General features: G+C 37.0%; 1 protein-coding gene across 4 annotated transcripts in view; it reads right to left on the bottom strand.

Annotated features, from left to right (window-relative positions):
* Positions 1-23,039, bottom strand: part of TMPRSS11A (transmembrane serine protease 11A) — a 68,750-nt gene that overhangs the window by 11,245 nt on the left and 34,466 nt on the right. For 2 of the 4 annotated variants that reach the window (XM_082726373.1, XM_082726374.1), the window contains exons 4-10: positions 22,026-22,093; positions 19,918-20,078; positions 15,190-15,228; positions 13,225-13,396; positions 5,553-5,812; positions 3,797-3,939; positions 1,857-2,056 (exon numbers count right to left, since the gene is read on the bottom strand). In XM_082726373.1, coding sequence (XP_082582499.1) covers positions 1,895-2,056; positions 3,797-3,939; positions 5,553-5,812; positions 13,225-13,396; positions 15,190-15,228; positions 19,918-20,078; positions 22,026-22,093 — 1,005 coding nt within the window. In that variant the 3' untranslated portion in view covers positions 1,857-1,894. Of the gene's footprint in view, positions 1-17; positions 2,057-3,796; positions 3,940-5,552; positions 5,813-13,224; positions 13,397-15,189; positions 15,229-19,917; positions 20,079-22,025; positions 22,094-23,039 lie in introns of those variants that run through there. The other 2 variants (XM_082726372.1, XM_082726375.1) reach the window with 2 other exon arrangements.

Here is a 23,039-nt window from a genome sequence, read left to right as displayed (position 1 = left end):
CAGACTCAGTGATATTATTTGTAGAATGCTCCATTCATCAACTTTATTATTAGATTTAAAATGATGTATCAGTACTTGCTTATATGTGAACCAGAATGAAATAGTGCATGTAACAGTTTAGCAATATAAAGTTTGTAACTCTAGGATCATTTTTTGAATCTTGACATTAAAAGCAGAATTATATGTTACCATCATAATATCAACTAATTTAAAAGGCTATGTATATTTTTATATATGAAGAAACAACTTTATCTTGAAGTGAGTTTAAAGAACAGGCAGCCAGCTGCCCAAGTAAATCATATCATTCAAAATTCTTAACCTAAGAGTTTTCTAATTTAAAATAGATTCAATAGAAGTCACTGAAATTCTTATAGAGCTGATTATTTAATAAATATAGGTGATCAGAAAGGAATTTTGTAAGAGAAAGGGCATGTGAAATTGGTACCAGGGTTGTTCCAGGCCTGCTGGGGATACAAACTACATATAGGTTCACCAAGTCATTTATGGCTTCAGCTATCTGAACCATAGGTGTGTTGGCCTGCATGATTTGCTGACTTTCCTAAGCTTTAAAACTTTGTGAGTCTAGGTTATGGATGTGTGTGTTTGTGTGTGTATAATTTGTTAGTGTCTTTTAGATTATTGCAGTAATATTTTCATGCCTTATCGATAGCCCATGAGAAAACATTGTTATGAAGTAACTAAATTTTTCAGTGGTTTGGCTTCTATTAGGCCTATACGAATAAAAGACACCCTGCTCATAAACCTGATTTTTAGCTGACGTTGTCACAGAGTAACTGTTTCCACAAGCCTGACCCTCCTAATGTCATGAGACGCTTTGGGGATACATTTGTTTTTTTCAGATCACTTTGTTCATGTGTTCTATGGGGTAGGTCCTAAAATTTATATTTATCAAAAAATTTTTAAACTAGTGTTTCAAGGTTGCAATAGTCAGGCTACTGCCCCAAGCCTTAAGAGATCATTGGCTGCAGCGTTCAAAGGTATGAAAGTTTCTTTTTATGTAGAAGGATGAAGCTCATTGATTATTCAACATATTAGTAAATTCTCAATTTTTTTCAAGGCCTTTAACCTTACAATAATGTATAGAACTACCTCCTGGTGGTTCAAACATGTAAACGGATCTATGAAATGTCAAATTTTTGTGCCATTCATGACTCATGAAGTTACCATTACTTTCCCCCAGTTTTTGTACCAAAAATACATTTCTGATTAGCTAGCTATTATGTATACTTATTTATTAATCAGAATTTCTCTGGATATATAAATCAGTATTTCTCTTTCTCTATGTGTCTGTATTTTAAAAAAATCACTAAGACATTAGGGAGGTTTCACCATACTTTGTTTCCTAGATGTAACCTTTTTTTTTTTCAAAGATCCTTCCATAGAGTTTATAAGTAGAAAATATATTATGGTGAATGGTGAAAAATCTCTTTGGAAAACTTGGAATAACAAGAAAAAAATTTAAAAATGTATTTGTGAGCTCAGGAGAAATGATAAGAAATTATATAAGGTTTTCTTGAACTCTTTAAGAGATTAAAAACTTTCTCACTTACAGGGACCTTTTTGACATTCTAAAAATCATGGATTATTTTAAAAAATTTGCATTACACCTCTTTTATACTCCAGCTTACATGATGTAAAGAACTGAGTGTTTCTGCTATATTCTCCCTTCCAGGCTAAACTGATCCACTACTTTGCAAATTTATAAGGATTTAAATTCCTTATAAATTGGCCATGAGTCATTGCTTAATTGAAGTGATTCTATAATAAATAATGTCATTTAATCTCACTTCATTGTACTACATTCACTGAATATGTAAATTCTCATACATATATACCTTGCTCACAGCACTCAATATCTAACTTTTAGAGTGAATTAGAGGCCCGTTTTCGAAGTGATCCAGTTTCGGTAATAAACCACTTTTGTGTAGACTCCAGGTTTGTTCTTTTGACCACAGTTGTCTCCCCAGCTCACAATTCCAATGAGATACCAGGTATCTTTAAGATCCTTTATGACTAGAGGTCCCCCAGAATCACCCTGAAAATAAAAGAAAGAATATTAGCTAAATATAAAGCTTGTTACTTAAAATATTCTTATGAACCACATATATTATTGTTCGATAGCATAGGTATTGATTACCAATTAAAGAATAATTAATTGAAACATGGATTTCAAAAGTTATAAAAGCCTTAAATTTCAATTTCCACATTTTAATTTCTTTAGCTTTATAGACATATAATTGACAAATAAAATTGTGAATATTTAAAGTGTACAACATGATATTTAACAGACATATACTTTGTGAAATGATTACCACAATCAGTTAATTAACACATTTATCACTTCACATAGTTACTGTGTGTGTGTGTGTGTGTGTGTGTGTGTGTGTTTTAAGAATGACTAAGGTCTACTGGCAAATTTCAAGTACACAACACAGAAAGTCTATCTAGCTGGTGTTGGTTTTTCAGACTCCAAGCAGGGTGCTTGGACCTCAGTTTTATTGGACAGACTAAACCCCTCACCACGAATCTCAGTTATAATCACTGTATTCCTGTCTTGGACCCTGTCCCTGGATCACCTTCTCAATATTTTCCCCAAGTTTTCTTTGGCTAAAACTTTGTCTTACCACTGACTTGCATAGGCCTGGAGCAGGCATCTTACCTCTGTTTCCCGTTTCAGTGAAATCTCTTTATGACCATCTCTTTCCTGAGGTCACTGATACCACTATTCGCCTAGATTCTCATGTGCTGTCTACAAATGGGCTCCTGTCACCACCTTCTCCTTGTGCATCATGGTTTGGAACTCTCTGTGTATTCTCTGAATTCTAGCTGCCTCCCTCCACATTCTCAGCAACGGAGGCTGGACATGTACCAGCTTCTGCTCTAGCTCAGCCCATCGGCCATAAAACTCCCTGCTCCTTTTCTGACAGAGGTTTACGTGTGTAATTTGTGGGATTCTGGGCAGAGTTTTCTGCCACTAATATCAAAACAATTTTGGTATTTCACCATGTAGAGTCACCTCCTTGGAGTTTTCAAGAATTTCATGTTATAAAGCAAGTGCTTTCCGGAAGAAATACACTTTCTACCTTGTCAGAAAGCATACAGGCTGCATGGACAGCAGAGGAAGGCACTGGAAAGGGCACCAGGCGATCCCAACATGACCTGATCCACCTTCTCCTTCAGCGGTATGGCCCGTCAGCCTCCTTATGCTGATTACTTGGGGTCCCCTCAAATATGAATTATAATTTCACACCCTCATAATTTTTGCTGTGCTCTTTCTATATATAGAAAGATAAAACTCTTCTCTTATTCTATAACTGGGTAAGGGCCGTTTATCCTTCAGGTCTATATCTTTCCTTATGATCTCTCTGTTACTTGCTGCAAAAAAAATTCATGCTTCATTCATGTTCCCTTCATGCTAAAAGTATTTGTTATCTCTTATACCATTTAAAAGATCTCACCATAGTTTGTCGCTCATGATTATTTCCTTTCTAGATGAGCCCTTTAAGAAAAGGGACTCTTCTTTATGAACCTTTGGACTTCTAGTATTAAGAAAATTTAATTTCGTTGGTTTGTTGGATAGCATCAAAGAAACTCTGTTTATAACATTTTGCTTAATAAAACACCTGAAAATATTTGTGTTGTGAAATCTGCATTTAACAATTATTGAACTGACAAGATGTCCATATTGATACTAACATAAATAACACAGAATATTTCTTGAAAGGGATAGAAGTGTTTTGAATTAATGATATTAAAATAATCTCTCTCTACCTACCCTGCAAGCATCATACTTTCCTTCTAGATATCCAGCACAAAACATTCCAAATTTTATATCACGGCCATATACATGCGGTTGCTTGCACACGTCATCACTTATGATTTTCAGTTTGGCTTCTCGAAGATTATTTTGGGATTTCCCTTCAGGAAAAACAAAGTCATTTTAGTGTTCACAATCAACATCCTTAGCTAGAATGAAGCGAGTGAACTTTTTTCTAATCTAATCTATTTCATACTTAAAATTGTCAATACAGAATGAGGTTGATGTAAACAGTTTCTAGAGAACAGATTTCCTTTTAAATTCTGGCACATTTAAATGATAATTATTATCCTTATCACATTTTATAAATACCTATACTAGGAATAAAAACATTTCCCAGAGAGCAAACTCTCTTGATGTCATTATATGTATGTATCTAGATACATACATATAAAGTGTATGTATAAAACAAAATCATTTTTATTTATTGGAAGTTTAAGTTTAAGTTTAATATCAAATTAAATCATTTTGGAGAAGATCATGGAATCTTTGTTATCAGAGACTATCTCTACACAGTATTCTTTTTTTGAATTAACATATACTGTATTGTTTGTTTCAGGGGTACAGGTCTGTGACTCATCAGTCTTACACACTTCACAGCACTCCCCATAGCACAACCCTCCCCAGTGTCCATCACCAGCCACCCCTTCCCTCCCCCACCTCCCACCCTGCAACCTCAGTTTGTTTTGTGAGATTAAGAGTCTCTTATGGTTTGTCTCCCTCTCTGGTTTCATCTTGTTTCATTTTTCCCTGCCTTCCCCTACACAGTATTCTTATCCCTGATCCCTTTTAAATTAACTTCTGTAGTTGTGAAGCAGATTTTGCTGCAACTGGCCATTGCAGCTGAGCAACGGGAAAACCTGTAAGGGGACCGAGGAAGGTAAAATGAGTAGTGGAGCAAACCAAGAGGAGAAGGAGATGAAAAGGGCTGAGGGAGGCTCACAAAAGCGGGCCATGGAGGGAGGGGTTCTTGGCGTGAGGGTGGGCATGAGGATGACAACATGCCTGGTAAGTACTTGGCACCGCATCGAAAACAGCGCGTAGAAATAGACTCTAGTTTTGCTGAGGAGATATTTGCTTCATTTATGTCTTCCTTGAGGCCCATCCTTTCCAAACTGCCTCTCCCTTAGGCCTTGTGATTCTCACAGCCTGCTTATCCCACACCTGCCTTTCTCGGTATAGGCACAGGAGTGAGGGTTTGAGTTTGCCAGTCAATCCAAGTACCACTGAACACAAACAGGGCCACAAGAGACCTTTTCAGGACTTAACGTCGATTCTGGCCAAGACGACATGTTCTTCCCTCTGCAGATACTAGGGGAGGATGATGTAGACCCCAGTGTTGCTGGCCACCTTTGATACTATGTGGAGCTAGAATCTCTCCGTATGAAGGCAGCCTCGGGGAGAACAAGCCAGAAATAGGAAGATTCAGACATTCAGAATCAAGTGACATCATACATCATACTCCTGAATCCAGCTATGTCTGAAACCAGACTCGTGTCATCTCTCTTGACTTCTAAATTACAAGGGCCAAATTTGCCATTTTATTATTATCTTTACTTTCGTAAGAGTTGAGTTTCTGTCACTTACAAAATAAGAGCACTCAACAAATCCAACCAAGCTGTGTGGAAATGGGTGGCAGGATAATATTGATGGAGGTTCAATCACACTGTCCTAAACTGGACATAGTGCTTGTGGTCCTTTCTGAGATACTGACCACCGTAGAAGAGTGCTCCAAATCCTGTGATATAGACCGTGGAATTTGGTTGGAAGGATGCAGAGGCTTCCGGCAGACAAACCCGGCGGATGTCATCGGTAAAGGTGACCCTGGGAGAGAACTGCACGGCAGCAATATCGTACTCTCTTGCTGGGAAGTGGTATCTTTCGTGGACAATAATTCTTCTGACATTTCTTTTCATTAATGGAGGGTTGATTGTCGTTCCAAAACTAACAGTCCATTGACGTGGATTTGCATTACTGGAAAATGTTAGAAATGAACAGAATATATAAACTGCACTATAATGATTACATAAAGGCTAATAAAAAACTCCATCTTAAAAATATATGTTGTAATGATAGTTTCCTTTGACCTTTAAATCCAGTCTATTGCTATTTTGAAAAAATAAACTGTGTACAAACAGTATCTTAGAGCTGGGATCCAAAAAAGAACTATGAATTTCAGAACTGTAAAGCATATAAACTACCATTCATTTATCTCTTCAACAAATATTTATTGAAATTCTATGTGATGAGCCTTATATGGTGAAAGTGATGAACCAGATAGAAAAAGTGCCTGCTGATGGCTGTATTCGATTCCAGTGAAGGAAAAAAGCAAAACAAATTAGCAGATAAATAAATCCAAGCAGTAATCACAGTTATGAATAAAAAATAGAGCAATTGAATAGAATATGGGAGTGTGTGTAGGTAGATAATTCTCTTTTGAGAATATGATGTTTATTTATTTGTTTTTTAGATTTTATTTATTTATTTGACAGAGAGAGATCACAAATAGGCGAGGAGGCAGGCAGAGAGAGAGAGAGAGAGGGAAGCAGGCTCCCTGGTGAGCAGAGAACCCGAGACCATGACCTGAGCTGAAGGCAGAGGTTTAACCCACTGAGGCCCCCAGGCACCCAGAGAATATGATGTTGAGATTGAGACATGGTTGATGAGGAGTCAGCTATGAGAAGACAGGGAGGCAAGTTTCCAGACCAGCCTGCTAAGGCCTGATACCAACTGGGCTATAGTTCAAGACACAAGGGAAGAATGGTGGGAAATGAAGCTGGCGAGGTAGCAGGAACCAGATTTTGGTGTTTCTTACATGTCATGAATAAAGAGTTTAGATTTCATTCAAGCGCTATGGGAATTCCTTGGATGATTTTAAGCCATGAGTAATGTAGTCTCTTGTACATTAAAAAAAAATTACATAAGTTCTTTCTGGAGAATAGATTGTTGGAGGGCAAGAATTAACAAGGAAAAAGTTGTCAGAAGCCTTGTGAAAAATGACCAAATGTGGGTGACTTGTAACTTGGGGGCTTGAGCAACTGGTGGATCTGGTATGGATGGAGACTGGAAAGGTCGTGTAGTAACAAAAGATCATCCAGTAAAGTCTTTGTTTTATACTTAAGGAAGATAAATTCTAGATGGGTTAAATTATTTGCCTTCTATCATGTCTTCTTGTCTCTCTGGCTCTTCTCTTTATTAGACATGGTCTCTCACCACAATCTATTTATTAGTAGCAAGATTGGTGTTCTTAACTAAGTAATTGAACTAACATTACCCAAAAGAGATAAGCAGAGAGAGATATTGCCCATAGAGATACTTGTTTCTTGACCATATTATTTCTTAATAGGTAGTTTTAGTCATAGAAAGAAGCATATAAGCATATATCATGGGGTTTAAATCCAATTTGAAAGCTGTAATTGTGTGGGGATTATTATATTTTTCTCTAAGGCAATTTAAAATTTAAGTTGTGTTTTTATATGTAATTTTTACGTGCAAAAATACTTTAATGAGAAAAACTAAATAAAAATTGGATTGTGGGGAGCACATGGGTAGCTCAGTCAGTTAAGTGTGGAACTCTTGATTTGGGCTCAGGTCATGATCTTGGGGTTGTGAGATCAAGCCCCATGTTTGGCTCTGCCCTAAGCATGGAGCCTGCTTAAAATTCTCTCTCTGCCCCCTCTCTGCTCATGCTCTCTTTCTCTCTTAAAAAAAAATTTTTTTTTGTGAACACAATTATTCATATTGTATAAATATGACTTTTTTTTAAATAATTCAGTCTTTTGTGAGTTTTATGGATGTAAATTTTCCTCTCAATTATGCCTAGATAAACTTAACATAAATCAAGTATTTTGAACTTGGGAATGCAAAGGACAGACCTTGAATACTATTTATTCAAATGGAAACGATCATTCTAGAACTTTCAGACGATGCCCTGATACAATTTAATACAGCTTGTATTTGTTATGTTTGTAGATAATGAGCCTGAAATAAACCTCTGACATGAGAGATACTAAGTGAAGATTACAGATAAACTTTCTAAATTCTTAATCCAGGCCCAAGTAAAAAAAGGATACAATTTAATGGTGATAAGTATACACCAGTAATTTGGTTCCCCATCTAAAATGTAAGAAATCAAAGTGGGACTCCTATCTGGAAACCATCCCTATAAAAAGGATCTGGGAATTTTGTTGATTATTAGCTTGAAAATCAATCATGTGATAAGAGTTCTTAAAGTGTTAATTTCATATAAGACTGCAATGGTATGAAATAATCTCAGAGTAGGGAAGGCCATAGAAAGTCATTTGGTCTTTTCACTGATCCAGTGCTTGAAAGATGGGACTGTTCATGAGGCAGACATATATGCCTAGGTTCGGTTCCACCATTCCCTAACAATTGTGACTTTGGGCAAGTTACTTAACTTTTTTTTTTTTTTTAATTTATTCATTTTAATGAGAGAGAGAAAATGTGTGTGATCAGGGAGAGGGGCACAGGGAGAGAAGGAGAGAGAGAACCTTAAGTGCTGGGCATGGAGCCCAACTACTGGGGCTTGATCTCACAACCCTGAGATCGTGACCTGAGCCCAAATCAAGAGTTGATGCTTAACTGACTGAGCCACCCAGGCACCTCAACTTAACTTTCCTTATTTCCCTCAGTGTAAAAGGGCTTATCAAGCAGGGTTTACTTAATGAGGCAAGTGTAAGAATTATATAAAACAATCTCAAGCATCTAACTAAAAATTTGTAGCACATGGGAGCTTAATAAATGGTTAATAGTTGCTGTTGTAAGCACACTCTCTCCAGTAGCAATTCTTTTTGCTTGAATCCTGCAGGTGGGGGCCTCTCCTTTCCCACCTCTTTCTCCACCTTGGGATACCTCGCATGTCTGGGCAGCTCTAACTGTTGACAAGTTCTTCCTTGATACCTTAATTCTCTTCCACAGGAAAGTGTCTCAGGCATAGGGTTTACGTGGCAAGGCTATATGGTTATACTATTACCTTTCTTTATCATCCAACACTCTATACTCTAAGAGTATTTCATTTCACTATGTTTTCTTTTAAGTCTGCTTTCCAGGAAAGAATTCACTATCCTAGTCAGGATTTGACCAACGAAGAGTCTCCTTTATTTTGGAATCTGTAGTTCTCTTAATACAATTTAAATCACCATGTAGTTTTGTGAACAACTGACTCATAGCGTGTTTTTTTCTGACTCAAATTTCTAAACAATTTTCACATGTTAAAACACAAATATGATTTTGGTACTTATACACTTGGATTTTTTTGGACCTATTTAGAGTCTTACATTTATACCAACTAAAATTAATCATATAGTTCTTGCTTATTACTCTAATATAATTAATGTCTTTTTGAAATTTCTGTTTTTCTTACCCAAACATTTGTCATCCTTTCCAGCATCTGTCATCAGCTACTTTGTTGATTATAACTTCCACATCATCTGTCAAGCCTAGAAAATACACTGTCTAGGACAGGGTGCAGGATTAAGGTCTTTGGTGGGCCATAAAAACATCCTCAGCATTTTAATAACAATTGTTAATCATGATCCTTTAGTGAGAATTGTTTAGTTTTCGAGCTACCTATTACGATCACATTCAATTTATATTGTTTATGATTTCAGAAGCCTTCCCATTTTACTTTGTCACTATGACATTGATCATATTATCTATTTTGAGAAGTGTATTTTAAGGGAGACACTGACAAAATCAAGAACATTTATAGGAGAAGAACCAAGATTGTAGGGCATCTGAAGCTGATGCTGTGAAATAAAGTAGTGATATTTATTTTCACATACGGTTTGGAGATTTTCACTCATTTTATATTGTTTGGCTTGAAAAAGAGAAAATAAGGAAATTTTTCTTTGCATGGTTGTATGGTGAAAAGAAAGAAATTTGATCCTTGCTGCTCCAGATCAAAGAACAAATATCAATGGTGGAAGTTATTAGGTTGCAGATTTGGCGTTCAGTGTTATGAAGATATTTGACAAGTAGAACCATCTACCACAAAACTGGCAAACTTTGGAGAGAGTAAGCCCTCCATTCCTTTGGGATATTCAAGGACAAACTAGGTATCTGCATAAGGGATTTCTGTGCATTCTAACATATTGCCCTATTGAGCTCTGATGTCTTTCAAACTTTGAGAATCTAAGTCTCTATACAGATTTGGACTCAGGCAGGCAGAATTTACTATGGTATCATAAGTCAGAATTTTATTTGCAAATAACTTTTCCCATTTGGTAAGCTGTCTTTTGTTTTATTTTGTTAATGTCTTCCTTCACCACACAAAAGCTTTTTATTTTGGTGTAGTCCCAAAATGGTAGTTTAGTTTTGGTATAGTTTAATTTTGCTTTTGTTTCCCTTACCCAAGGAAACATGTCTAGAAAAATGTTTCCACAGCTTATGTCAAAGAGATTGTTGCCTGTTTTCTTCTAGGAATTTTATAGTTTCAGGTCTCACATGTAGGTCTTTAATCCACTTTGAGTTTGCTTTTGTGTATGTTATAAGATTGTGGTACAGCTTCATTTTTTTGCATGTAGCTGTCCAGTTTTCCCAACACCATTTGTTGAAGAGACTGTGTTTTCCCCTTGTATATTCTTGTCTCCTTTGTCACAGATTAATTGACCATATAATGGTGGGTTTATTTCTGGGAACTTTATTCTGCTCTATTGACTTGCGTGTCTATTTTTGTGCCAATGTCATATTGTCTTGAGTACAACTTTGTAGTCTACCTTGAAAACTGGGATTGTGATTCCTATCACCCTATTTTTTCCTAAGATTGCTTTGGCTAAGTGGGATCTTTTGCACGGTGAAAGAAATCATCAACGAAACAAAAAGGAAGGAAACCTACTGAGTGAAAGAATATATTTGCAAATGATATATCTGATAATGGGTTTATATTCAAAATATAAAAGGAATTTATACAACTCAACACCAAAACAACAACAACAACAACAACAACCAAACCCTAAAAAACAAATGCTCTAACTGAAAAATGGATAGAGGGCCCAAATAGATATTTTCCCAAAGAAAACCTACAGATGGCCAACAGACATATGAAAAGGTGCTCAACATCACTGGTCATCAGAGAAATGCAAATCAAGACCAAATGAGTTTATCTTTGTGTATGGTCCATTTATATACACTGCAGTATTATGCCTCCACCGGAAAGGATAAATACCCAACTTTTGTATCAACATAGATTAGACTGGAAGAGATTATGCTGAGTGAAATAAGTCAAGCAGAGAGAATCAGTTATCATATGGTTTCACTTACTTGTGGAGCATAAGGAATAACATGGAGGACATTGGGAGATGGAGAGGAAAAGTGAGTTGGAGGAAACTTGAGAGGGAGACAAAGCATGAGAGACTGTGGACCCAGAAACAAACTGAGGGTTTTGGAGAGGTGGGGGGGAGGTGAGGCTGGTGGTGGGTATTCTGGAGGGCATGTATTACATGAAGCACTGAGTGTAGTGCATAAACAATGAATTCTGGAACACTGAAAAGAAATAAAATAAAATGAAATTTAAAAAAAGAATAAAAAACCCCAAATAAGACATCACCTTAAACTTATCAGAATGACTGAAATTAGAAAGATAAGAAAAATGTGTTGGCCAGGATGTGGAGAAAAAGGAACTCTTGAGCACTGTTGGTGAGAATGTAAATTGGTACAGTTATTGTGAAAAACAATATAGAGGATCCTCACAAATTAAAATAGAATTACCATATGACACAGTAATACCACTACTGGGTATTTATTCAAAGAAAACAAAATACACTAATTCAAAAAGATACGTGCACTCTAAATCAAAGCTATAATGAGACATCACCGCACACTTGTCAGAATACCTAAAGTCAATAATGTAAGAAACAACAGGTGTTGGTGAGGATATGGAGAAAAGGGAACCCCCTTACACTGATGGTGGGAATGCAAACTGGTGCAGCCGCTCTGGAAAACAGTACGAAGACTCCTCAAAAACTTGAAAGTAGAACCACCCTATTATCTAACAACCACACAACTAGGTATTTACCCAAGGAATACAAAAATACTAATTCGAAGGGATGCATGTTTATAGCAGCATTATTTACAATAGCCAAATTATGGAAACAGACCAGATGTCCATTATGAATGGATAAGTAAGATATGGTATATATACATGCAATGGGATATTACTTAGCCGTAAAAAAGAGTGAAATCTTAACCATTTGCAATGACATAGATGGAGCTAGAGCATTATGCTAAGTGAAGTAAGTCAGAGAAGGACAAATAGTATATGGTTTCACTTGTATGTGGAATTTAGGAAACAAACCAAAGAGCATAAGGGAACAAAGGAGAGGCAAACAAAGAAACACAACTCTTAACTATAGAGGATAAACTGATGGTGACCAGAGGGGTGGTGAGTGGTGAGTGGAAGGATGGGTTAAGTAGGTGGTGGGGATTAAGGGGTACAGTTGTTATGATGAGCCCTGGGTGTTGTATGTAAGTGCGGAAGCACTAAATCGTACAGTTGAAACTAATATTACATTGTATGTTAACTGGAATTTAAATAAAAACTAAAAAAAGAAAAAAGCCAAAAAATGTTATATGCACCCTTATGTTTTAATGCAGCATTATTTACAATGGCCCAAATATGGAAGTTACTTAAGTATCCACTGATAAACAAATAGATAAGGAAGATGTGAGGTGTATACACACACACACACACACACACACACACACACAGGAATATTACATAGCCATACGAAAGGAAGAGATCATGCCATTTGCAACAGCATGGATGAACCTAGAAGGTATTATGCTAATAATAAATAATTCAGACCGAGAAAGACAAATGCCATATTATTTCACTCATGTGTGGAACCTGAAAAAAAAAAAAGGAATAAACAGGTAGAATCAGACCTATAAAGTCAGAGAACAAACTGATGGTTGCTGGAGGAGGGGAAGGTTGAGGGGTGAGAAAAATGTAGAATGAATAACCCCGAGGAATAAAAGGCAGAGCATGGGAAATAGAGTCAGTGATGCCATAAAAATGTCATATGGTGATGGATGGCAGTTACACGTTTGGTGAGCACAGCGTAGTGCAGAGAGAAGCTGAATCACCATGTTACACACCCGCAACTAATGTAACATCTGTGTAAACTATACTCCAACACCCCTTCCCAAGACCTGTGAGGCCGTGACCAATGAGTGTTAAGATAATTACTACTACCCCCAGTAATGTTGCAAAGAAGTATACAACTGTAACATTATATTAGAAAAGAACCAGAAAGAAAACTTTTTCATTTACGTCAGTAATATTTGGGGGTATTGGTTTTTACTCAGAACATAATAAAACTCAGTTTTTAACAGTAGTGGAGGCCAACGTAGAGTCAATAACTTACTTTGTAAAGCAGTGCGCTGCTGTGATGAGCCACGTATTACTGACCAGGGTGGCCCCACACTGATGTACGTTATTACGCTGAAGGGAAGCTTGCCACGGCCAGGCAGCCTTGGCTGCGACGTCTCCAGACATTATTCTGTTGACTATTAATGGAACAACTCGTTTACCACAGCCTGTAAGAGATAAGATCATTAAGTCATAAGAAATGTCTCTATAGTCTTTGGTTCAGGGTACCTAAGAGAGAGCGCTAATCTAGTATTGACATTTATCATTATATAAACATATACAATATGAGTATCTATCCTCTTTGTTCCCTGATATGTTGATGTTTTTCTCATCCCTGTATTTATTTGTGGATATATATTGCTTACTAAAGCTATGTGAAACTACAAAGGGTTGATATATCACAAAGTAGGTATCCTGAGGACTTGAGATGTCCTGGGAACTCCTACTGAGACTATTGCTTCCCAGTTTCTGAAGACCCAGTGCGTTACTTTGACCTGAAATTGTTACCAGAAGAGCTCCCCAGACAAGTAATTGCCCATTTGTTGGAACTCCTTCTCTCATATATTTTTCTGTATGACTAGTTCCTCAGGTGTGCATGGGTTAATGTATGATGACCAGTTTCTCACTCTTCAGGATAGAGTGCCGCGTTTCCACATAAATATCCCATTCACTATTGGTCGGAATAAATACGTACTGTATTATGTGTATCAGATCAGAGATTATTTAGCTGCTTAGGGTTTCTCAGAATTAAGCCTGTTATGAACATGGTGCTAATAAAGAAAATATTGTAGTTCAATTCTTCTTCCAACTAATTGAGTATCAAAAAAGAAAACTAATTTTATTGATATTGACTACACAGCACTGTGGCCGTCATTTTAGAAATCTCCACCACTCTGCCTTCACTCATATGTTAAACCCTTTAATGACTTCTCTTACTGCCTTTCAAATAAAGGAAAAATGTTTCAGCATGGTTCTGGTCCTTGATCATTACTAATCATACCCATTTCCCATTCTATGTTCCAGTTACACTAACATTTTTATGTTATAAGAAATGACCATGTTCTTGCTTTTCTGAAGATATTTTTACATACTACTGCCCCTGTCCAGTATTCTACTTGCCACTTGATTCATGGCATCTCCTTTCTCTCCTGTCTCAGGGATCATTTTCTGACCCTATAAGACCGGGTTAAGCGGACTCTGTGATTGACTGTCAATCACATTGTGCACTTTCTCTATTGTAGCATTTATCACACTATTTTAACATTTCCTGATTTATTTATGTCTTCCCCTACCTTCAAACTCTTCATTTTAGAGGAGGGATCGTGTCTTATTCATAGTGGGATTCACTTTCTGGCACTTGGTAGATGTGAAAAAGATACTCGTTGAATGAATGAACGAATGAATAAATGAATAGAAATATATAGTGTGTTTGCAAGATACAGAGGCAAAGACATGAATACCTTTGTTCAAATTCATCACCACTTTGATAAAATCTTTCAAAATTTAGGCCACAGTGATATGGAGTGAGTGGATGAAGCTGCTGTCAACCATGAAAATGAATGTATTAAGCACATTTTATAGCTCAGTCATAGATAATACGGTCTATTTCCTCCCCATTTATTGCTTTCTTTAATTTTATTTCTCAGCAGAAAGAACATTTCATAGCATTTCTAAAATTAGAAAAAAAAAAAAAAAGAAAAGAAAAACAAGCCCATTTATTCCGAGGCAGAAATGCATAATTTATTTAAATTACCCCCGAATTTCCACCATGTGAAATGTTTTTCTTGAACATGATGAAAAAGATCATTTTCAGAAAAATTTATTTCCATCTGTTGTCCAGTTGTTACTCTCTTCCAAAGAGAATGTGTGACATGGATGGGAAATTATGAGGTAATACTTGAAGACATTGTCCTTTTTGATGTGGAAATGGAATTTGTTTTTAGAAGCTAACTAGACTTACATGCTTGGACAGTTAGCTTCCCTGTTGATGAGCTCATTGCTGAAAAACAAAATGGAATATAGATTGATAATGTGATATGGTCTTAGTTGGTCTTTCAGAGGATATTGACTATATATGAACTCTGGACAATCGAGCATGTAATCAGGAGAATGGCAGCCCAATAAACTAGATATGTATACAATTTTTATAGAGATTCATAGGCAACCTCTGAGTAGGTGGAAAAATCCTCAAGCTGTAGGTGATTAAGACTCAAATAGTGAATGATTGAACCCACAAATAGTTTTTATTAATACAAAACAGGGATTTCCTAATGGGCAGGATATAGGCTCTTTGGATTTCACTTCAGGAGTTAGAGAAAACGGGGAAAGAGGGAGCAAGTAGGTGGGGTCTCCAGGCTCAAACCCAGCCTCTGTCAGAGCAGCTCTGCTTTTATCTCTTCTATTGAGGAATTCATGTAAGCCTTTCTTTAGTCAAAGGGTTTAGGAATGAAAAAAAATTTTTGAAACCACCCATATAAACTATATTTAAAATACTTCTAAAACAATTATTAAATTGTCAAAATAAATTTTTCTGAAGAATAAATGACTATGTAGTCTTATCCAATATCTGCTGAATATTGGTAAAGACCAGTTATTGGACAGAATCTAAAATCAAATTTTCTCAATTTCCAGCAAAGTTAAGAATTTAACAAAGGATTAGGACGCCTGGGTGGCTCAGTCGTTGAGTGTCTGCCTTCGGCTCAGGTCATGATCTCAGGGTCCTGGAATTGAGCCTGGCATCGGGCTCCCTGGTCTGTGAGCCTGCTTCTCCCTCTGCCTGCTGCTTCCCCTGTTGTGCTCTCTTTCTCTCTCTGTGTGTCAAATAAATTAAAAAAAAAAAAAAGAATCTGACAAAGGACACATGAACATTTCAGCTTAAATTGATGGAAGGTTATTTGAAAATTGTGTTGATTTTCAAGATAAAAAACCTTACTGAGCAGAATGAGGATAAACTGTTTTACTTATTTCGACCAGTGCCATGTTTTTCAGACTCATACTTGCTGTCTCTACCTTTACATTGTGCAAAATAAGAATGTTTCTTTCTACTCACCTTCTATAAATCCAACTTGGCAAACTAGTAAGGATGAATTCTGTGAAGCAGGAATTTTGAAAGTATTCAATTCAAGAATACCCTTACATGGGTGCCTGGTGGCTCAGTAGGTTAAGCAGCTGACTTCTGCTCAGGTCATGATTCCAGGGTCCTGGGATCGAGCCCCACATTGGGCTCCCTGCTCAGTGAAGAGCCTGCTTCTCCCTCTCTCTCTGCCTGCTGCTCTGCTTACTTGTGCTCTCTCTCTCAAATAAATAAATAAAATCTCTAAAAAAAATAATACCCTTACATTCATGCCCAAGTCATTATACGATAAAGAATCAATTGCTCAGAGCAGGACAGATTCTCAGTATTTACTCTATAGAAGAACACAATTTTCTGTCAAATGTACTTTGACAAGAAACAAGAAACAAATTTCTTGTTTCATTTTTTAAAAACATAATTTAATATTTCCTACATTAGTTAGTAATGGATTAAAATGAAAGTAGTATGATGTTAAACTTCTTCCTTAAAGCTTCATCTTAGTTTGAGCAAGACGCAAATTTCCCCTTTCCAGGAAGGGTACCAGGTTGTTTGAAATGGTTGTGAGTGTAATTGGATTTTTGAGGAGTGAATTTTTAGGGAGAATGATCACACTTAGAGTTAAAATATCCCCATGCAAGTAACTAGCTGTTGATATCTAATTTTTACCAAATAATTTTACTTTTCATGTGAAGGAGTGAAATGAATATTAACACCTAAGCCATGAAAATGAGCCTCTAACATACTTCTGAGTTGAGAGTAATTGAGTTAGTATTCAGGGGTCTGCATGCTACGAGGACCATGAGGGGAACTGGAGCACACATGAACCAAACGTAGGCAGTGACCTGCTCTTTCACAGCCATGGTGTTGTAAGGGCCTTAGCCAGAGCGACCCCATCTCGGTAGAACAGCCATTTTGTTGTTTATGCAGTGAACTTAAATTGACCTTGCCCCCCAGAGGAACATAATTAGAAACAATCTGGGAAACCAGTAAAATATGGCTGACAAGTCTCTGATAAAAGAGCCCAGATATAAGGACAGGTCAGGTCAGGCTGAGATAACAGAGCCCAGATGCAAGGACGAGTCGGGCCAGGTGGAGGCGTCCAACAGTAAAGCGCACATACTATCTCCCTAACCACCAAAGAATATAAACCCTGTCTTTGGGGCGCCAATACTCACCAAAGTGATAGGCTAGTTCAAACAGCTACTATAGGGTAAATTGTAATTCAATTGGCCACCGTGTGTGACCTAGCATGACTATGCAACTTTCTCTGTGTGTTACAATCTCATTGGCCAGGCTCAATCACATGGCCTTTGCTCTATAAAAGCAAAGTGGGGGGGGGGGTCGCTCCCTCCATAGGAGACGCCCCTGGCGGTCGGTTTGATTCTCCGTTCTGGTGTGAAATCAAGCTTTGCTTGACCTTCACTTTATATCAGTCTAGATCCTTTGATCACGGACCCCATCAGTGTTTGCAATGCAAAGGAGTTGATTTTAGCTTCCCTTTGACACATTGCATCCCTCGAAGGATCCATATCACGCAGTGTTTGTTTTTCAAAAGAAACCCCAGAAAACAACAAAACCAAACCAAACCAACCCACAGATTCTTGACAAATAACAGATAATCTTGGGCTGCAGGGTTATTTCTAGACTTGGTCTAGAATGTCAACAGTTTCCCACTCATTGGGGACCGTCCAGATTGAGTGTTCCTGGAGAACTGTGATTTTGCCTTGAGGATTATGCTGAGCTTTTCACTAAGTGGGTTTTCCTAAATGTTAGTAAACACTTCTCTTTTTACATTTGGAAATTTGGAAACTTTCAAGGTTGCAGCTTTTTCTACTACCAGTCACTCACATTATGCTTTCAGATTTCCAAAGCACGTGTAGAATTTACTAGCTTTCTAAGTAGTAATGGCCTATATGTTTCACATTTTCTATTTTCTTATACATCCTCATATACATGATCACAGGAAGAATAATTGCAATTTTTATGGATGAGAGAACAGAGGTAAAGTCATGGGCCAATTACTTGGGTGGTCTTAAAGTGACTCGGTGGGGTAAACTTTCAAATCAGGTTCTCCAACAACATCCTACCTTTTAAGCTACTAGTCATTAAGATTAAAGTGTATTACATAAACTGAGCCTGTCGAAAACAGAAAGGCCAGGCAACGGATAGCCATTTTGTGCTTCATTGCTGGTTTCAGATAGCTCAGGCTTTTAAATTTCTGGCAATTAACTGGTTATTGGAAGTCACACACAACACGTCCTATACTTTATCAGAACTGCCACTATTTCACAACCTCAACTCATTTGTTTCCCCACGTAACAAGGTGGATTAAGCCCTTGACAGGTTCTTCCCTCCTGGGTTGGGAGAGGTCCCCAGCTTTATTCCCGGAGTAGCTGACTCTTCACCAGCAAACTCACGCCCCTCCCATTCCCTGAGATTTTCACTTCCTGGTCAGGTTTCCTCTTGAGGAGTCAGCCAGACCCTTACAAGGGTAGGGCATCCTGTTTCACCTCTGATATTAATTACTTACCCTGAAACTCTCTTAAGTCTGGTATCCATTGGAATTTGTAGGAGAAATCTGCACTTGTGTGCCGGAAGGAAGTATTGCAGAAGTAGCTTAATGCACAAGGGTAAACAGGTTTGTGTCTAGCCGCAGAGCCTTTAATATGCTAATATAAGCGATGAATATCATAGACAGAATTTCTAAGACGTGTTTGACCCAGAGCACTTTTTTATATAAAGCCTCTCAAGAAATTAGAGATCTAGATTTGAATCTTACATCGTTTTATTTATTAGTGTCCTTAATTTTTTGTTTCTCTTTCATATTTATAAAGGTGAATTTGCCTACTTCCTAAGAATATAGAAATTAGATGCTGCATGTGAAGAGTGTAGAAAAGGGACTTGATAAGGATTGGTTTGCCTTTTCAGTGTAATGATAATGGCATAATGGTTTGTGATTTTAAAAAATTTTTATTTTATTTTTTTTTCTCACCATAGGCTACCCCCTCTCCAGTGTCCATCACCCGCCACCCCATCTCTCCCACCCGCCTCCCCTCCAGTAACCCTCAGTTTGTTCCGGTAGCTCAGAGATTTTTAAAACATCACTTTTAAGGTGGCTTTAGTGGCTCCAAAGTTTTTTTTTTTTTTAATCATTTTCCCAAATGCCCACAGGAGGAAAAGTTAAGAGAAATGTCATAATTTCACTATATATAGAAACCATCCATATTTTTAAAAGGCAACACATGAGTTTATGTTTTAGGAAGGTCACGTCCTGGAAAATAGTTGTTGCTAAATGCTTGGTGTTTTCCCTACCTTAGTCATGGAGGTGGTGGCTGGATCAGATTAATTCTCTATTAGTGGTAAGGTTTGCCTTTACTTAAGGATGACTGTCGGTCAATACATACAGGAAAAACCACTTGACAACTAACTTCAGACTTGCATTTATCAGAGAAACACAAAACCTTGAAATGGCATTTTTTTAACTTGAAAAAATTTTTCCCATCTAAATTCTAGCTGTTATTTGGAATGGAAGTTAATGGTAAGTAAGTTTAAGATAAGACATAAAGTAGAACGAGTAGAAAACTTCACACCCCCAAAAAGAGTGTACCTACTTACCATTAACTTGAACTGAAGACACATTTATGGGTACGGCTCTTGTGTTCCTTATCTTCTGATTTAAGATGCTAAGGATTTTCTCCTTTATTAAGGCCCTTTGCTCAGTAGAGGGGAACTGAAACACCATAACGATGTCTACTTTCACACCATCTTCCTCTGGACTGCAACGTACAAGAGAAAGATGTTTATTCAAGGAATACACTGGGTCTTACACTCTTTCCTGGATTTAACACTCCTGGATTATGCCTTAATTGCTAAAAGTGTTGAGAACTAATCTTCTTACATTGACATTCATCTCTATGTCACTGACTCAAGATCATTAAAATGTCCCCTCTTCAAGTTTCCATCATATTTTGAGTAAAATTTCCCCATTAATTTGAAGGCTTGTTATAGTAGTTGGGTAAGATTCAGATCTCAAAAAAATTTCATCCAAATTGTAAAGTCTAAGGATCAGAAGAAACTTTAGTGGTCTCTTTGGCCAGCTGATACCTACATCACCTCTAAGCACCCACAGCCCTCTAACCCCCTGGGCAGTAATTAAAATGATGGGAAATTTACTTCCTTCCAAAGGTTGTTTCTCTTTGATCAGCTCTAATTTTAAGAGAATTCTTAATTTTGAGTTGAAATGTGTCTCTTTATATCTTCCACTACATTAGGATTAGGTCTACCAGTTGGGACATATATAAAACATCAAGTTCCTTTCCCACATAAAATATATGAAGACAGTGACATTCCTGGTTCCCGAGTCTTCTCCAGATTAAACATGTGCAGTTCTTTGAACTTTTTTTATATAAACAAGTTCAAGTCTCTCTACCTGTAGTATTCAGTTTTTCCTTTTTAAATTGGGAAAACCAAACAATTAAAGACCTTTAAAAATTAAGTCTATGTACTGATCTGCTTTGTCTCTTATTTTTACACTTCAAAAGACTCAAGCTCTGAAAAGCACTACAGGCCTAATTCTCCTGAATCCTTTAACTAAAAACAGGAAATCGTATTGATTCTGAGGCACTTTTATATACTGTTGTCCATTTAGGCTCCAGAATGTGAAGATACAAATAATCAGAATTTTATGACATACTGGCAAATGTAAGACCAAGTTAATTTTCCCTCTTTAGACAGAAGGAAAACATTTTTTATGAGGTAGAATTTCTCTAGGTCCACAGAGAAACTTATAAGTTATAATGACTATAAATTTCAGAGTTCACAAGACTATCATAATGTTTCTAGAATGTGATGGTAAATCAGAATTTGAAAAGAAACGATACGAAATCTAGAGAATTTCAGCAAATATGTGCTTTTTATCTCCTAAACATTGTAGAAATTATCTAATTTATAATATAAATTATAAATTATATTAATTTATATTATAAATTAGATAATTAGATAAATTAGATAAATTAGATTCTGGAGGTCACTAGTTATTTAGTGAAGGTGTAAGGAATAAGTCGTCTAATAAGACATTAATCTGTAGTCAGAAAAAATATTATTTCCTTTATATAAATCTGTCTGAATATATTCATTTTTTAAGAGGATGAGTCTTATAGGCTCATAGGTTTGCACCTATTATGTATTTATGTTCTGCTACATGCTTTCCAAATAACACAGTTGAAACCTCTGAGTAATTTCTGCAACTGATATGAACCTTCTCCTTTTACCATAACAAACAGAAAATCTGTTAAAACAGGAACATTTTTTGTTTGGGTATGGCTCCTGGGACTTCATTACAGGTAAAACCTATAATTCCATTCTGCAGTCAAACTTTGCCTTCTTATTTTTAAACTGATATATCTCTCTCAAGACAACTTGGTAGGTTTTCCCAAGGGCACAGGTTCTGGTAGTTCTGGGCCTTACAATCAGTTGATGGGGTTTGAATCTTTTTTTCTGTCACTTGGGGAATTTTGAATGTATCACTCAACTTCCCTGCATCTTAGTTTTTGCATTTAGAAAATGGTGGTCAGCCCTGAATCTCCAGACTGTATAGAGATACCATTCATGAGAAACCTTAGGCAAGAGCCAACCTCACAGAGACAACAACATATGAGTGTTCCCATCTCCTTTGCCCTATGTCCCTCCAGGCTGGGAGTCCACCTTTGCCCAAACATACATACGTCAGTCTGACTACTTGGTTCTTGATATAATGCTTGTTCAAGGCTGAATCTATAAATATCTCATCCACCTGTTATTAGAACAAGAGAGAAACTCTGTGTTAATAAGATATTTTATAATAAAAATATCCTTCTGATTAAAGGCTAAAAAAAATAGAAAAGAATTTTAACATGAGTAATATTCTTTTAAACCAGTGGTTCTCAACTTTCATAGTGAAACAATAACTGGCAGGTGTTTTTTTTTTTTTTTTAAATTATAGACACTGGAGCCCCTCGGAGTTTGGTTATAATTGATTAGGAAGGAACCTAGGCATTCATATTTTTAAAAACCTCCCCAGGTGATTCTAATATGCTGACATAGTTAATTTAAGAATCTTCCTAAAATTCTATAGAAGGTGAAGCCAAAAGACCCAGAGCCAAAATGTGGCATGGAGGGAGGCTTTGAGAGAACCTTGGCTGAGTACTGGGTTTGAAGCCTATCCTGCTGCTCATGAACTGGGCAACGTTGGAAGTTACTGAACTAATCTGAGCCTCAGTTTCCCAACCTGTAAAAAATAGATAGTGATAATGCTGCTCATAGGGTATAACGATTAAACACACATAAGATGTTGGGTATATTTTGGTAGTGATCTGCAGGTGGTTCCCAACCCCCCATCCTGGCATCGCAGGTCTCAGATTTCTCTGCAGGTCTTTGGCTCCTAAGTACAGAGAACAGGAGTTAGGCATTTGGGAGAGAGCCAACGATTTTTAAATTGTTGTTGGCTGTGGGCTCTAGTGAAAATCAGGGAGGAAGAAAGAGTAAGACAGCGTTGTAGATTTAGATGAAAGCTGTATTACTCAGTTTATATCACCATGGAAGGAGAAAATAAGCTACTACTTTTGGTTCATTCGCACCGAATTTTAATTGCCTGATCCAGCATCATGTGGCTGTGACTTATCACGCCTGGGGTTTGACTTGCAGTAACTCCTAGTGACCACTTGGTGGCAACAGTGTCCTCTAAATTAAACGAGCGTTGC

This window comes from Mustela nivalis (genome assembly GCF_964662115.1).
Source record: "Mustela nivalis genome assembly, chromosome: 4".
Taxonomy (NCBI): domain Eukaryota; kingdom Metazoa; phylum Chordata; class Mammalia; order Carnivora; family Mustelidae; genus Mustela; species Mustela nivalis.
This window is presented reverse-complemented; position numbering and strand designations above follow the sequence as displayed.